Source organism: Squalius cephalus (assembly GCF_949319135.1).
Source record: "Squalius cephalus genome assembly, contig: scaffold_92, whole genome shotgun sequence".
Lineage (NCBI taxonomy): Eukaryota > Metazoa > Chordata > Actinopteri > Cypriniformes > Leuciscidae > Squalius > Squalius cephalus.
The window spans coordinates 60,001-77,500 of NW_027645854.1; the positions used below are offsets into that span (position 1 = coordinate 60,001).

Genomic DNA, 17,500 nt, shown 5'->3' on the forward strand with positions numbered 1-17,500 from the left:
CACACTCAGAAACACACTCAGATACACACTCTCACACACTCACACTCAGATACACACTCTATAACACTCACACTCAGATACACTCTCTCACACACTCACACTCAGAAACACACTCACACACACACTCACACTCAGATACACACTCTCACACACACTCACACTCAGAAACACTATAACACTATAACACACTCAGAAACACTCACTCAGATACACACTCACACACTCAGATACACACTCTCACACACTCTCACACACTCTCACACACTCTCACACACTCTCACACACTCTCACACACTCTCACACACTCTCACACACTCTCACACACTCTCACACACTCAGATACACACTCTATAACACTCTATAACACTCTATAACACTCTATAACACTCACACTCAGATACACACTCTCACACTCAGATACACACTCAGATACACACTCAGATACACACTCAGATACACACTCAGATACACACTCAGATACACTCTCAGAAACACACTCAGATACACACTCAGATACACACTCAGATACACACTCAGATACACACTCAGATACACACTCAGATACACACTCAGACACACACTCAGACACACACACACACACTATAACACTCACACTCAGATACACACTCTCACACTCAGAAACACACTCAGATACACACTCTCACACACTCACACTCAGATACACACTCTATAACACTCACACTCAGATACACTCTCTCACACACTCACACTCAGAAACACTCACACACACTCAGATACACACTCTCACACACACTCACACTCAGAAACACTATAACACTATAACACACTCAGAAACACTCACTCAGATACACACTCTCACACACTCTCACACACTCTCACACACTCTCACACACTCTCACACACTCTCACACACTCTCACACACTCTCACACACTCTCACACACTCAGATACACACTCTATAGGAGGATCTTTGTTGACATCTTTGTACGCATGCGCGAGTGGTTGTGTGGCAACAAATCAAACAGTATTGCGGGCTGTAAAGACGCGACGAGCACTTTCAAGAGAGTTAGCGGGCAAAATCCACAATATATAAGCACTTTAACATCTGAAGACCGGAGGAGGTTTGGAGAGAAGCTCAAAATTTGTATTGGTGACAAAATCGAAGTTATTCAAAGCCCATATGAGATCTCCGCTGACTGTGCGTGCAACTCCCCAAACAGACGAGGCATTTATACTTGACGCAACTGTTTTGTTTTAGACTGAACACCAGACCATACAACTGATTTAGACGCGCAAACTGGGTGATGATGAGATGTACTAATATCCGTCTGCTCGGGCAGATTCGGCTCAAAGTCGTGCATCTGCGGATGCGCGCGCGCGCTGTTAAGCCGAATCTGCCCGAGCAGACGGATATTAGTTTTTTTATTACCTTCGCGCTCATGCGGACGCGTCGAGTATAAACAAGGTTTTACAGCTCAGCCACTTGTTTTTTTCATATTTTTTTTTGCAAGTGGAAGATCTTGGTTTACATTTGGACTTGGATGTGATCTTATAGGCTTGAAAAGGTTGGTGACCACTGCATAACGCAAACCCAGTCAAACGTTTGACTGCAGTATCTTCTATTCTATGCGCCTTATAATCCGGTGCGCCCTATATATGAAAACAGTTATAAAATAGGCCATTTATTGAAGGTGCGCCTCTGCTTATAGTGCGGAAAATACGGTAGTCTGGGTGCTGTGGATCGCGGTTTGGGACACCTGAATCAGAACGCGAAAACATATGACTCGGTTGATTTGACTCAGTTTTATTATTTTTTATTTTATTCAATCTTCTATAAATACATAGTCACTAAGACTTAGGCCTAACGTTACCATGAACAAAATGAGCCTCACAAACTCGATCAGTAACGTTAGGAATCCAGGCTTCGGAGCGTCCAGGTTCAATCGCCTAATTGCACGCAACCATTTCTTTCGTTTTTCGCGATCCTTTTCGGAGGGAATTCGAAAAAACTTTTTATCAGGCCCCCAACGAGCCGTACAATCGACCACACAGCAAGAGTGAACCATCCTCTTCTCTAAATCCTCCTCCAAACGTGCAAAACAATCAAATTACAGGTATCTAGCGGTGTTTCCTGCCACACGATTCCCGTGATGCAACGCGGCAAACATAAACAATGACGTCACAAAAGATCCGCCTATAACACTCACACTCAGATACACACTCTCACACACTCAGAAACACACTCAGATACACACTCTCACACACTCACACTCAGATACACACTCAGAAACACTCACACTCAGATACACACTCTCACACACTCAGAAACACACTCAGATACACACTCTCACACACTCACACTCAGATACACACTCTATAACACTCACACTCAGATACACACTCTCACACACTCAGAAACACACTCAGATACACACTCTCACACACTCAGATACACACTCTCACACACTCAGAAACACACTCAGATACACACTCTCACACACTCAGAAACACACTCAGATACACACTCTCACACACTCAGAAACACACTCAGATACACTCTCACACTCACACTCAGATACACACTCTCACACACTCAGAAACACACTCAGATACACACTCTCACACACTCACACTCAGATACACTCTCACACACACTCAGATACCAGATACACACTCACACTCAGATACACTCTCACACACACACTCAGATCATACCTGCAAACTCAGAAGGTCTGAAAAAGGTGACACATTTTATAACCCCCCCCGCCCACTACCCCGCCCACTACCCCGCCCGCCCCGCCCGCCCGCCCGCCCGCCCGCCTCTTTTGGCCTGGGCAAGCCTTTCAAGGGCCCGTTTTCTCTGTTTTGCCATGTGCCTCTTTCGAGCCACACCAAACAGCAGGTGTTTCGATCACTCATTAACGTTAAACCAGACACCAATGGGTCTTGTTTCATTACGTGTTCATTTTCATTTCGTACATAAAAAATCAGATAACAATGTTAATTTTGACAGCAAATTTTGATTTAGTTTTAGTCATAGTCTTTTGACTAAAATACCATTTAGTTTTAGTCATATTTTAGTCATCTGAATTGTTTTGGTTTTAGTCGACTAAAATATAATGGGTTTAGTTCAATTGTAATGCATTAATTTAGAATGTCTCTAAAATGTCCAAACCCATATACTCCCGGATAAAACATCTATTAACCTGTTAATATAATTGATTTTCAAGTTTGAACGTGCAATACAGATACAGATTTAACTACTGTGACTTAAAAAATATCTTAAAATTAAATAAAACCACTTTTCCTAAAGTAGAACACAGTCTTCTTTTCAATTAATGATATATGCATTCTTTATAACTTCTTGCATACATCATTCTTTATTCTTTCAAGCAGACATATTTAAATGAATTAAATATAATTAATCCTTATTAAAGCTATTAACGAGCAGTGAATGTTTTTCTCTTTCTTTTGTTGCTTGATCAATATTAAAGGGATAGTTCACCCAAAATGAAAATTCTGTGATCATTTACTCACCCTCAAGTTGTTCCAAACCTGTATGACTTTCTTTCTTCTGCTGAACACAAAAGAAGATATTTTGAAGAAAGTTGGTAACCAAATGTCTGATGGACCCCATTGACTTCCATAGTAGGAAAAAAAAAAATATTGGCGCGTTTACACCAAAATCACCCGGAACAATTTGTCCCAGGAACTTTTTTACCAGGAACTTTTTTTACCCCAGACCGGTTGCTTATTGCGTTTACACCGCAGTCTAAAGTACCGGGCAGATTATGCAAATTGTCTGGTGACGTTGAACTGCGCGCGACTGCTCCTCTCAGTCTGCGACGGACAGTAATCAGTTTTGAGCGCCTTTTGAGTTTCGAGTTTTAAGTATGGAGGAGATTCAAGCTGTGCTGGTTTTGTGTGTGATGTATTGGTTTACTAACGAGGTAATTAACAAAACGGCAGAAAAAAGACGAGCACTGATACTAAAGCGTATTCAGAAAGCTCGTAATGCTAGATATAAAATTAAAATTATTATGGCTTACAGCTTATGAAACCCAAATTTAAAATTAGAATATTGTGAAAAGGTTTTCATAGCTGTAAGCCATAATCAAAATTATGACAAATAAAGGTTTGAAATATCTCACTTTGCATGTAATGAGTCTATATAATACATTAGGTTCACATTTTAAGTTGAATTACTGAAATTAACTTTTGCATGATATTCTAATTTGTTTAACCTCATAAGTCACTTATGAAATGACATTTTATATTTATGACAGAGCTAAATATACCTGTATATTTGGCTCTGTCATAAATATAAAATGTCATTTCATAAGTGACTTATGAGGTTGTTAAATTACCTACACTTTGCTTATTTTAACCTGTGCACTTTCACCTGAAATGTTTAAACATCTAACCAGCATCTTACCGTAAGAGCTAAAATTACCATGGAAATTAAAAGGCACTTGATCTCAAGAAAGTGACATTTTACAAACTTTATTTGACACAAGGTAAGTACTACTTACAACATAAATAGTATAATAAACAGTAAAATAATGTGCAAAGAAAAACAAATACAAATGTATTTAGAACAACTGGACAAACTCCAAGAACAGAAACCCGGCCTAAAAGTCTCTTTGCAGGAATGCAAACAATATATACAGATTATAAATGCTAATAATTGTTAATGTGCAATTTCAAGTGCAAACTCAAGAGAAAGTGCAAACTTGTGTTAAATCAGGTGGCTGGGCATTGTGGCTACTTTTTGAATGACTGGGCAAACTGACCAAGAACAGACAGAAACCCAGCCTGAAAGTCCCTCTGCTGCCGCCTGCTTTCTTCAGCTTCCGACTGCAGGAATGCCAACTCCTGCCTCCTCATCTCTCTTTCCTCAGCCTGGCTCTCAAGTAACAGCTGCATGTATTTGTCACGCTGTTCTTGTCCAAGCTGCAGGGCGGCCCGGTTAGAATCTTCCATGTCCCTCAGCGCATCAAGGAAGTCACAATCCCTTTTCCTCTTCCCTAAGTGAAGAAACACATGACAATAAATACACAAGCCCACCCTGAAACAATAAAACCATAAAACACTTATTTCACTAAAAAAATCTTACATTTTAAACTTGTGTTGGGCCATCATGTACCATTTAAGTTTGCAATAACACAAATAATATAATATAAAAATAACACAATGACCCAAAACCATTAGGATTACAATTAGGTCAGTTTTGAAGTATAATTTATCAACAGACAACATTGTTTTATACCTCGGCGTGTGTGCGTTTCAGCGGGAGACATGGGACGAGGGCTACTGGTGATTGCAGGGGAAAACACGCTGGTCTCCGTTGGCTGCAAATCATTGGGGCTATTCATTTCATCTGTAAAAACACGTTGAAAAAAGTTAGTTTGTTTTATCACTGCAACGAGTTTAACATGGTATCATATAACTGTTAGATGTGATATTTACCTTCAACCGACTGGTCCTCAGATTCCTGAAGTGATTCCAACAACGCAATTGCCGAGTCTTTCGTCACCGCTGCTCCAGAAAAGGCCGGCCTGTGTCCCAGCAACGCGTCCAGGCGGTCAAACCACTTGTTGGTACGTCGATCGGATCCACTTTTATTGTTGTGATCCTTTAACTTCTTGTAATCTTGTTTTAGTTTTTTTAACTTCTCTCTGCATTGTTTTCCAGTGTGAATAATGCCCAGCTCGCATAACCGACTCGATATTTTCAGGTATACCTTTTCATTGCGGATTGCCGTTTCCAGTTCCCGCTGGATTTCCTCTTCCGCAAAAACGCTTATTAAAGCCTGGACCTCGTCGTCGGTCCAGCGATCGTATTTTTTATTAAATTCCATGTCAGACAACTCTTTAACTACACGAAGCAAAGAACCGCAATTTTAAAAAATGGCGGTCTAATAAATAAAATCTGCGTGGAGTCAACCAATCACAATGTGGCATGAATTCAACCAATCAGCATGCTCAGCGCACAAGTCCCACCCCTGAAAGTTCCGGAACTTTAAAAAAGTACCACCTCGCCAGCAGGGACTTTCTGAGGGGGAAATATTTACCCGGAACTTCATTTAGACCCTGGTTCCTGCGGTGTAAACACACCGAGTACCACCCCAAAGTTCCTAGTTCCTGGGTAAAGTTCCTGCGGTGGAAACGCGCCATATGTAAGTCAATGGGGACCAGCATCTGTTTAATTACCAACCTTCTTTAAAATATCTTCTTTTGTGTTCAGCAGAAGAAAGAAAGTCATACAGGTTTGGAACAACTTGAGGGTGAGTAAATGATCACAGAATTTTCATTTTGGGTGAACTATCCCTTTAAGGACACAGACCGCATTTAGGTTTATTACCCACTGTCACTTTAAGACATCGGATAATTTCCAATGACATGCGGATCCAGAATTGCACTGATGCACATCCGATACACTCACAACTGTTTAAGACATAACCGACATATTTTACGTGAATACTCTCCAAAACGGACATTTAGACATAATGTTGTGTGTATTTGTCCATTCAGACACGAAACAGAGCTCAATTCAGAACTCGCACGCTGTATTGGTATCTATGGCTGCACGCTTGGGGTCGTGTGTGTGCGTGCGCACAGAAAGATGAGACATGAGACATGCAGTTCAGTACAAATGTGCGCATCTACTATCAGTTCTGTATGGATCGCTTCCCAAATCGTCACTATCTAACATTTTCGTCATAGTTTTTGTCATTCAAAACTAGTTTTTATAATTTTCTTTATCGTCTCGGTTTCGTCTGTGAAAAATGTTAAAAAATTTCAAAACGAAATTAACACTAATGCAGTGTAATGTGACAGCCTTGCCAAAATCATTCACATTGAACTAACATTGTAGGCTAACAACACAATTTGCTGATCTTACGTTAGCTGAGTAGCCGACAAGCTTAGGCTACTTTCCATTATAATGTTAATGTTAAACATGTTCACTAACTTGAATTCATCCGCGGAAAAGCTGCAGCCAGGGGCTTTTCAAAGAAGACGCTGCCGTTATCTTGACTGTGATTGGCCAAATGACTCGCGTGATGACCCCCCCCCCCCCCAAAAAAAAAAAAACCTCTTCGGATCTACACGATTCACGTGGATGACATTTTCCCATTCAAAACGGCGATTTTCGCCGAAAAGCGACTAGTTTGCAGGTATGTCAGATACACACTCTCACACACTCACACTCAGATACACACTCTCACACACTCACACTCAGATACACACTCTATAACACTCACACTCAGATACACTCTCGCACACACACTCAGATACACACTCACACTCAGATACACTCTCACACACACACTCAGAAACACACTCTCACACACTCACAATCAGATACACTCTCTCACACACTCACACTCAGACACACTCAGATACACACTCTCACACTCAGATACACACTCAGATACACACTCAGATACACACTCAGATACACACTCAGATACACACTCAGATACACACTCAGATACACACTCAGATACACACTCAGATACACTCACACACTCAGACTCAGATACACACTCTCTAACACACTCACACTCAGATACACTCTCTAACACACTCACACTCAGAAACACACACACACACTCAGATACACACTCAGATACACACTCTATAACACACTCAGATACTCTCTCACACACTCACAATCAGAAACACTCACACTCAGATACACTCTCTAACACACTCACACTCAGAAACACACACACACACACACACACACACACACACACACACACTCAGATACACACTCAGATACACACTCTATAACACACTCACACTCAGATACACTCTCTCACACACTCACACTCAGAAACACTCATACTCAGATACACACTCAGAAACACTCATACTCAGATACACACTCTCTAACACACTCACACTCAGATACACTCTCTAACACACTCACACTCAGAAACACACACACACACTCAGATACACACTCTATAACACTCACACTCAGATACACTCTCGCACACACACTCAGATACACACTCACACTCAGATACACTCTCACACACACACTCAGAAACACACTCACACACTCACAATCAGATACACTCTCTCACACACTCACACTCAGACACACTCAGATACACACTCAGATACACACTCAGATACACACTCAGATACACACTCAGATACACACTCAGATACACACTCAGATACACTCACACACTCAGACTCAGATACACACTCTCTAACACACTCACACTCAGATACACTCTCTAACACACTCACACTCAGAAACACACACACACACACTCAGATACACACTCAGATACACACTCTATAACACACTCAGATACTCTCTCACACACTCACAATCAGAAACACTCACACTCAGATACACTCTCTAACACACTCACACTCAGAAACACACACACACACACACACACACACACACACTCAGATACACACTCAGATACACACTCACACTCAGATACACTCTCTCACACACTCACACTCAGAAACACTCATACTCAGATACACACTCAGAAACACTCATACTCAGATACACACTCTCTAACACACTCACACTCAGATACACTCTCTAACACACTCACACTCAGAAACACACACACACACACTCAGATACACACTCTATAACACTCACACTCAGATACTCTCTCACACACTCACAATCAGAAACACTCACACTCAGATACACACTCTCTAACACACTCAGATACACACTCTATAACACACTCACATTCAGATACTCTCTCACACACTCACAATCAGAAACACTCACACTCAGATACACTCTCTAACACACTCACACTCAGAAACACACACACACACTCAGATACACACTCAGATACACACTCTATAACACACTCACACTCAGATACACTCTCTCACACACTCACACTCAGAAACACTCATACTCAGATACACACTCAGAAACACTCATACTCAGATACACTCTCTCACACTCAGAAACACACACACTCAGATACACACTCTCACACACTCAGATACACACTCTCTAACACACTCAGATACACACTCTATAACACACTCACATTCAGATACTCTCTCACACACTCACAATCAGAAACACTCACACTCAGATACACTCTCTAACACACTCACACTCAGAAACACACACACACACTCAGATACACACTCAGATACACACTCTATAACACACTCACACTCAGATACACTCTCTCACACACTCACACTCAGAAACACTCATACTCAGATACACACTCAGAAACACTCACACTCAGATACACTCTCTCACACTCAGAAACACACACACTCAGATACACACTCTCACACACTCAGATACACACTCTATAACACACTCACATTCAGATACTCTCTCACACACTCACAATCAGAAACACTCACACTCAGATACACACTCACACTCAGATACACTCTCTCACACTCAGAAACACACACACTCAGATACACTCTCTAACACACTCACACTCAGAAACACACACACTCAGATACACTCTCTCACACACTCACACTCAGAAACACACACACTCAGATACACACTGTTCTGATGTCTGAATCTCACCCATTACATATTAAAATATAAAATCGTCTTACCTTCATAAAAGCGAATTTTATCCCTGAGAATCACCATTCCCTTCGTCAGCAGCTGATTCTGTGACACAAGCACAAGCACACTCAGTTCACAGACGCTTCGTTAGTGAGGATTACTGAGAGTCGTTAGATCACCTGCAGATACTCCGTGAAGAAGGAGCCCAGCTCGGTCTTCAGCAGCTGCCTAGAGACACACACACAGAGACCAGCACGTCAGTGTCCGTGTGACCCGTGTGAGGCGTGTGACGTGTGTGACCCATGTGAGGCGTGTGACCCGTGAGGCGTGTGACGTGTGTGACCCGTGAGGCGTGTGACGTGTGTGACCCATGTGAGGCGTGTGACCCATGAGGCGTGTGACCCGTGAGGCGTGTGACGTGTGTGACCCGTGTGACGTGTGTGACGTGTGTGACCCGTGAGGCGTGTGACGTGTGTGACCCATGTGAGGCGTGTGACCCGTGAGGCGTGTGACGTGTGTGACCCGTGAGGCGTGTGACGTGTGTGACCCATGTGAGGCGTGTGACCCATGAGGCGTGTGACCCGTGAGGCGTGTGACGTGTGTGACCCGTGTGACGTGTGTGACCCGTGAGGCGTGACGTGTGTGACCCATGAGGCGTGTGACCCGTGAGGCGTGTGACGTGTGTGACCCGTGTGACCCGTGAGGCGTGACGTGTGTGACCCATGTGAGGCGTGTGACCCGTGAGGCGTGTGACGTGTGTGACCCGTGTGAGACGTGAGGCGTGTGTGACGTGTGTGACCAGTGTGAGGCGTGTGTGAGGCGTGTGTCGTGTGTGACCCGTGAGGCGTGTGACGTGTGTGACCCATGTGAGGCGTGTGACCCGTGAGGCGTGTGACGTGTGTGACCCGTGTGACCCGTGAGGCGTGTGACCCGTGAGGCGTGTGACGTGTGTGACCCATGTGAGGCGTGTGACCCGTGAGGCGTGTGACGTGTGTGACCCGTGTGACCCGTGAGGCGTGTGACCCGTGAGGCGTGTGACGTGTGTGACCCGTGTGAGACGTGAGGCGTGTGACCCGTGAGGCGTGTGAGACGTGAGGCGTGTGTGACGTGTGTGACCAGTGTGAGGCGTGTGTGAGGCGTGTGTGACCAGTGTGAGACGTGTGAGGTGAGACGTGAGAGGCGTGTGACGTGTGAGGCGTGTGACGTGTGTGACCCGTGTGAGGCGTGTGTGACGTGTGTGACCAGTGTGAGGCGTGTGTGAGGCGTGTGTGACCAGTGTGAGACGTGTGAGGTGAGACGTGAGAGGCGTGTGACGTGTGAGGCGTGTGACGTGTGTGACCCGTGTGAGGCGTGTGTGACGTGTGTGACCAGTGTGAGGCGTGTGTGAGGCGTGTGTGACCAGTGTGAGACGTGTGAGGTGAGACGTGTGAGGCGTGACGTGTTTGACGTGAGAGGCGTGTGACGTGTGTGAGGCGTGTGACGTGTGTGAGGCGTGTGTGACGTGTGTGAGACGTGTGAGGTGAGACGTGTGAGGCGTGTGACCCGTGAGGCGTGTGACGTGTGTGACCCGTGTGAGGCGTGTGTGACGTGTGTGACCAGTGTGAGGCGTGTGTGAGGCGTGTGTGACCAGTGTGAGACGTGTGAGGTGAGACGTGTGAGGCGTGACGTGTTTGACGTGAGAGGCGTGTGACGTGTGTGAGGCGTGTGACGTGTGTGAGGCGTGTGTGACGTGTGTGACCAGTGTGAGACGTGTGAGGTGAGACGTGTGAGGCGTGTGACGTGTGTGACCCGTGTGACGTGTGACCCGTGTGAGGCGTGTGACCCGTGTGAGGCGTGTGAGGTGTGTGTGAGGTGTGTGTGACCAGTGTGAGGCGTGTGAGGTAGAGGTCTTCACAGTGAACCCGAGACCCGTCGACCCGGGACCCGTACTATCTATATTTTAAATGATCAGCCGGGTCCGGGTCGGGTCCGAATCTATTACTTCGGGTCCCGGGTCTGTTTAACATTGTGTGTAATACCCGTGCGATCGGAGTCATCAGATCAGACTCGGAAAAAACCCGGCCGTGATTAGACACTGCTTGTGTTTTTTTGTAACCTGCAACTTGTAAAATTAGGACACTCAAAATAAATTGCGTTAAAAAGCATATTTTAGGTTGATCCAGCAACTATTCTATGGCAACCAGTTACCAGAGCTTCAGTGAGGGACCGCCAAACCGCGCTTTAGATTTTACAATATAAATTAACCGTCTTGTTTAATCTTAAAGTTTTAGTGGTCAGATTCAGACTCGATGCAGAGCAGAGAGCACGGAGATGAGAGCACTCGAGTCAGAATGTAAGTTACATGTGCAAAGTTGCATTTGTCATCCGTCACCTTGACATCAAGTGGACTTTTGAAGCTGAAATAATGAGTGGATTAAGCTTGGACTTGGAATAACGAGAGGAATAACATGGATAACTTTCTTGTCGGAGGATGTGACGGTAGGTGACCCATGTGACCCGTGTGAGGCATGTGACCTGTGTACGGTAGGTGACCCATGTGAGGCATGTGACCTGTGTGAGGCATGTGACCCGTGTGACCCATGTGACGGCAGGTGACCCATGTGACCCGTGTGAGGCATGTGACCTGTGTGAGGCATGTGACCCGTGTGACCCATGTGACGGTACGTGACCCATGTGACCCGTGTGACCCATGTGACCTGTGTGAGGCATGTGACCCGTGTGACCCATGTGACGGCAGGTGACCCATGTGACCCGTGTGACCCATGTGACCGGGGCAGTGGAGCCAGTCGTCTTGCTCTGGCAATATTTCACAGTCATGCCAATAAAGCTCATTTGAACTGAACTGAAGGTCTCTCACCTGACGCCTTCATTCAGTACGTGGAGCTCGTTCTCTCCCAGATCCCTCCGCTGGAACACCGAGATCACGGCATTATGGATGCTGTCACACACACACACACACACGTTAAATGTGTCCGTGATGTTTCAGGCTGGATTAACATGTAAACTGCAGTGCACATTAAATGTTTGTGTAATGAAATGCTGAAAATGGATTGATGAAGATGAACGATTTTCTGCCCACTGAAGGCCCCAAAACATGTGACGTCATTTCAAACAAAATCAGGCCAAAACAAAACTAGAGTTCCGAACTGCCATTGGTCCATGTCGATGATGTATTAGGTGGGTGTGGCTCTGAGGCTCCGCCTTCTTCGAGGTGTAAATCTTCATTTCTTCTGTTCAGCCCATTGAGGTCAGAGGTCACATCAACACACTGAGAGTTGCTTTATAGATTATAATTCGAACTGAAAGCGACACTGACACTGTTCACATTTAAAGTGCCCTATTATGCAGTTTTAAAGGCTCTTTAAAAAGGTCTCCAACAGGTTTACATGCATCAAAGCTCAAAAAACACGTTCATTTTCTCATAATATCCATTTGCACATCACCACATCTTTCAATGATTCTCAAACGACTCGACGGATGAATCAATCTCTCTAAATCCCTCCTTTCTGTGAGCTACTCTACCCTGATTGGCCAGAGGGCTCAGTCTGTTGTGATTGGTCTACTCTCCCCTGATTGGCCAGACGCTCAGTCTGGGGCACGTTCAAGTTCAAAACAGTGCGCAACGTTTTGCTACGGTTTCCGGGTTGAATGTCGTGTGTCCTGGAAGAGGCGTGCACCGGTGTGCAACGGGGTTTGAGATACGTTTTCTCTTGTTTGGTGGGTGTGTCAGAACTGCAGTCCAATCAGCAGCAACATGTATATAAAGCACGCGGTATTAAAGTGAACTCGCACAATGGGTTCAAGGAAAGTAATTTACAAATGTGTTGATGCAGCTCGGTATACGCAACAACTGAGGATATTAGAAGACATGTTTGTCGTAAGTTTTATTGTAAAAATATAGGATATCAACATAATGATGTAGTTGTTTATATTTTTAGCTTCATTGCAAGTGTATGACATTTGGTATAGAAATAAACAATGGTAATTAAGTGCTTTTCCTAAAAATGAGAAAGAAAATACAGGGTATTAAAACAGTATGAACTACAAATAAAGTCAGTATGTGAGGCTAAATAGATGTGTTTTAGTCTGAGTTAGGGAAGATGTGCTTCAGTTTCAGCAATCCCTTCACTCGATTGGGATGTTCTCTTGTGTTCTGGGCGGCAAGTGCAGTAACTGTACCATCGGGCATATTTTGTAGTATTAAACACATATTTATACCGACTTCATCAGGCTCAGAAAATTCTTCACAAAGAACATAAAGAATGGCCTTCTCAGCTGCCATAGTTGCAACTCTTGCGTCATCAGAACAGTGTGTTCAACGCACCACCGTTTCTGTTTAAAGAACGTTGTGCAGCGTTTTGTCGGGCTGAACGCAGACCTGTTGTGATTGGTCTACTCTGCTCTGATTGGCCAGATGCTCAGTCTGTTGTGATTGGTCTACTCTGCTCTGATTGGCCAGACGCTCAGTCTGTTGTGATTGGTCTACTCTGCTCTGATTGGCCAGACGCTCAGTCTGTTGTGATTGGTCTACTCTGCTCTGATTGGCCAGACGCTCAGTCTGTTGTGATTGGTCTACTCTGCTCTGATTGGCCAGATGCTCAGTCTGTTGTGATTGGTCTACTCTGCTCTGATTGGCCAGACGCTCAGTCTGTTGTGATTGGTCTACTCTGCTCTGATTGGCCAGACGCTCAGTCTGTTGTGATTGGTCTACTCTGCTCTGATTGGCCAGACGCTCAGTCTGTTGTGATTGGTCTACTCTCCCCTGATTGGCCAGAGGGCTCAGTTTGTTGTGATTGGTCTACTCTGATTGGCCAGAGGGCTCAGTTTGTTGTGATTGGTCTACTCTGATTGGCCAGAGGGCTCAGTCTGTTGTGATTGGTCTACTCTCCCCTGATTGGCCAGAGGGCTCAGTCTGTTGTGATTGGTCTACTCTGCTCTGATTGGCCAGATGCTCAGTCTGTTGTGATTGGTCTACTCTCCCCTGATTGGCCAGAGGGCTCAGTCTGTTGTGATTGGTCTACTCTGCTCTGATTGGCCAGACGCTCAGTCTGTTGTGATTGGTCTACTCTCCCCTGATTGGCCAGAGGGCTCAGTCTGTTGTGATTGGTCTACTCTCCCCTGATTGGCCAGATGCTCAGTCTGTTGTGATTGGTCTACTCTCCCCTGATTGGCCAGATGCTCAGTCTGTTGTGATTGGTCTACTCTGCTCTGATTGGCCAGATGGCTCAGTCTGTTGTCATTGGTTTACTCTGCTCTGATTGGCCAGATGCTCAGTCTGCTGTGATTGGTCTACTCTGCTCTGATTGGCCAGACGATCAGTCTGTTGTGATTGGTCTACTCTCCCCTGATTGGCCAGATGCTCAGTCTGTTGTGATTGGTCTACTCTGCTCTGATTGGCCAGATGGCTCAGTCTGTTGTCATTGGTTTACTCTGCTCTGATTGGCCAGATGCTCAGTCTGCTGTGATTGGTCTACTCTGCTCTGATTGGCCAGACGCTCAGTCTGTTGTGATTGGTCTACTCTCCCCTGATTGGCCAGATGCTCAGTCTGTTGTGATTGGTCTACTCTCCCCTGATTGGCCAGATGCTCAGTCTTTTGTGATTGGTCTACTCTCCCCTGATTGGCCAGACGCTCAGTCTGTTGTGATTGGTCTACTCTCCCCTGATTGGCCAGATGCTCAGTCTGTTGTGATTGGTCTACTCTCCCCTGATTGGCCAGATGCTCAGTCTGTTGTGATTGGTCTACTCTCCCCTGATTGGCCAGACGCTCAGTCTGTGGTGATTGGTCTACTCTGCTCTGATTGGCCAGATGGCTCAGTCTGTTGTCATTGGTTTACTCTGCTCTGATTGGCCAGATGCTCAGTCTGCTGTGATTGGTCTACTCTGCTCTCTCAAAACTAAACCAATCCAACCAGGCTTTGTTGGTACCATGATGCTGATCATCAACTCTCTCTGTCAACTCAGGCTTTGATCCTGAGTTTAGGAGTTTCGCTGTGACATCAGTAGCGAACAGCCAATCACAGGCTGGGAAAGAGTGAAACTCCCATTCATTTTTTGCAAGAGAAGCAGCTTAATTCACTTATTAAATAAAAGTATTAAAATATAAAAAATGTAAACAAATTTACACAGCAAGAAGAAAACAGCTGTCTATGAAAGAGGACAACTCAAAGAAAAAGTCTCATTGTGAAGTTAGTTTATAGTTAACCCTCTGAGGTCGGCAAACGCGCCGGCGTGTTTTGCTGGATTTTCTTCACATTGTAGAACTATAAACTTCAATTTCGCCGTCATTTATGGTCATACAGAAAAAAGAAATATAAAAAAATAATCTGTGATATTTCTACTTTTGTAGGTGTCCACTTACAATCGAATCAAAACATTGTGCTTTTGTAAAATAAAGAAAATAAACAGGGTGTGCGTTCTGCTTCTCCGTCGCAGTGAACTTTTTTTTCTTGAGCACGTCTATAAACTGAAACCAAACTCAGCGAATACTAGTCACACATTTATGAGCCATATACCTTTATAAACATTTAAGTGTGCACTTTTAAATGATCGGATTCAAACTGAAAACAAATATTCTCTGTTTAAGTAATTTGTATAAAACCAACAAGATGTCCAGCTTCTCACGCGCTTCCTAATTATTTTTAATTTGAACACGCCCACTCGCGCAAAAGACATTCACATGCAAATCTCCACATGGAACGCGAACGCGCTCGTTACCTCAGAAACAAAACACCAAAACACTTCACAAGTCTCTGCTTTTAGACGCGCCTGAGCTTACATTGGATTTACATCAGAAGAAGAACGCGATTTGAAGACAAGAAAGATGTAAGGTAAGAAATTCTTACATATTAGTTTGTTATTGTTGCATAAACTTCACATTGCAGTTGAACTGTTGCTAGATATATGGGGAATATTATAATATTTAGACCCGTGTTTACTGTTACTGTGTTTGTGGATATCTGCTCAAATGTAGTTATGTATATGGTAAGTTAACCATAATGTTTTATATTTGAGCGCGATTTTTTTTTGTATTTTCACAAACCACGCATAAATGTCATTATCTCAAAACTACAAACTTTTACATACATGCTGCTGATATATTATTGTAGAAGAGTTTGTGCTGAATACAGTGTAATTAGACTTTAGCCATGAAAATGTCACAAGTAACAGAAATAAGCACAAATGTCAGAGCATGTCAGAACACCTCCAGGGCCAGAAAACAGCTCAGACCTCAGAGGGTTAATAAAGGCTTATAGAGAATTGAACATTTAAGCTCACATGTATTCATTTTATAGCTTTAATTTTATTATTCTAAAGCGTATTTATATTACCTTTATATAATTATTCATTTAAACTGTGCGTAATAATAATTGATAAACTAAAATTTTACATGTGTGATCAATTAAGGGTATAATAATTACATGTAAATAATATCTAAATCATACAAAATTATTATTATAAATAAGTATGACTAAAAGGCAGACGATTTTGTCTTTAAAATCATTTGCTGTGTAGTGACCTTTAATGTGGAGTAGAAACAGGGGGAGTGACTTCATCGCATCAGACATGTGTCACTGTGCTCACAGCTGATTGGTCCATTTTCAGATTGAGATCTCTCACCTGGAACATCACCTGACCCAGACCAGGTTAGCCGTGGAGTGCGAGTTACTATGGCGATGAACACTGCTAAAAGCCAAATCACTTTCATGGTGCCTAAACTTTCAGGCTTGGTACAAACACTGGCTAGCCTGAAACGGCTTCATGGTACAGGCCCTGCACTGCTGTGTTCTGTCATTATTGTTGTTGTTTTTTTGCTATTGAAAGGAAAGAGCGAGGCACAAATTTACATATTCATCTGAATGTGGGCGGAGTCGGGATGTTCGCTGACACTATATCACTGCAAAAGTATTTAAACGTATTTTTTACCTCTAAGTGAAAAACAAAATAGAGCTTCTCCGTGAGTGT

General features: G+C 43.9%; 2 protein-coding genes across 4 annotated transcripts in view; both read right to left on the minus strand.

Annotated features, from left to right (window-relative positions):
* prr5b (proline rich 5b (renal)) overlaps positions 1 to 17,500 on the minus strand; it is a 38,327-nt gene that overhangs the window by 15,376 nt on the left and 5,451 nt on the right. For all 3 annotated transcript variants that reach the window (XM_079898869.1, XM_079898868.1, XM_079898867.1), the window contains 3 exons: positions 12,395 to 12,475; positions 9,717 to 9,765; positions 9,585 to 9,642 (listed from right to left, as the gene is read on the minus strand). In XM_079898869.1, coding sequence (XP_079754995.1) covers positions 9,585 to 9,642; positions 9,717 to 9,765; positions 12,395 to 12,475 — 188 coding nt within the window. The remainder of the gene's footprint in view (positions 1 to 9,584; positions 9,643 to 9,716; positions 9,766 to 12,394; positions 12,476 to 17,500) is intronic.
* On the minus strand, positions 4,471 to 6,162 carry LOC307154092 (uncharacterized protein). The gene is made up of 2 exons (XM_079898870.1): positions 5,252 to 6,162; positions 4,471 to 5,009 (listed from the first exon to the last, which is right to left on the minus strand). The coding sequence occupies exons 1-2, from the start codon at positions 5,355 to 5,357 to the stop codon at positions 4,747 to 4,749; spliced, it is 369 nt and encodes a 122-aa protein (XP_079754996.1). The 5' UTR covers positions 5,358 to 6,162; the 3' UTR covers positions 4,471 to 4,746.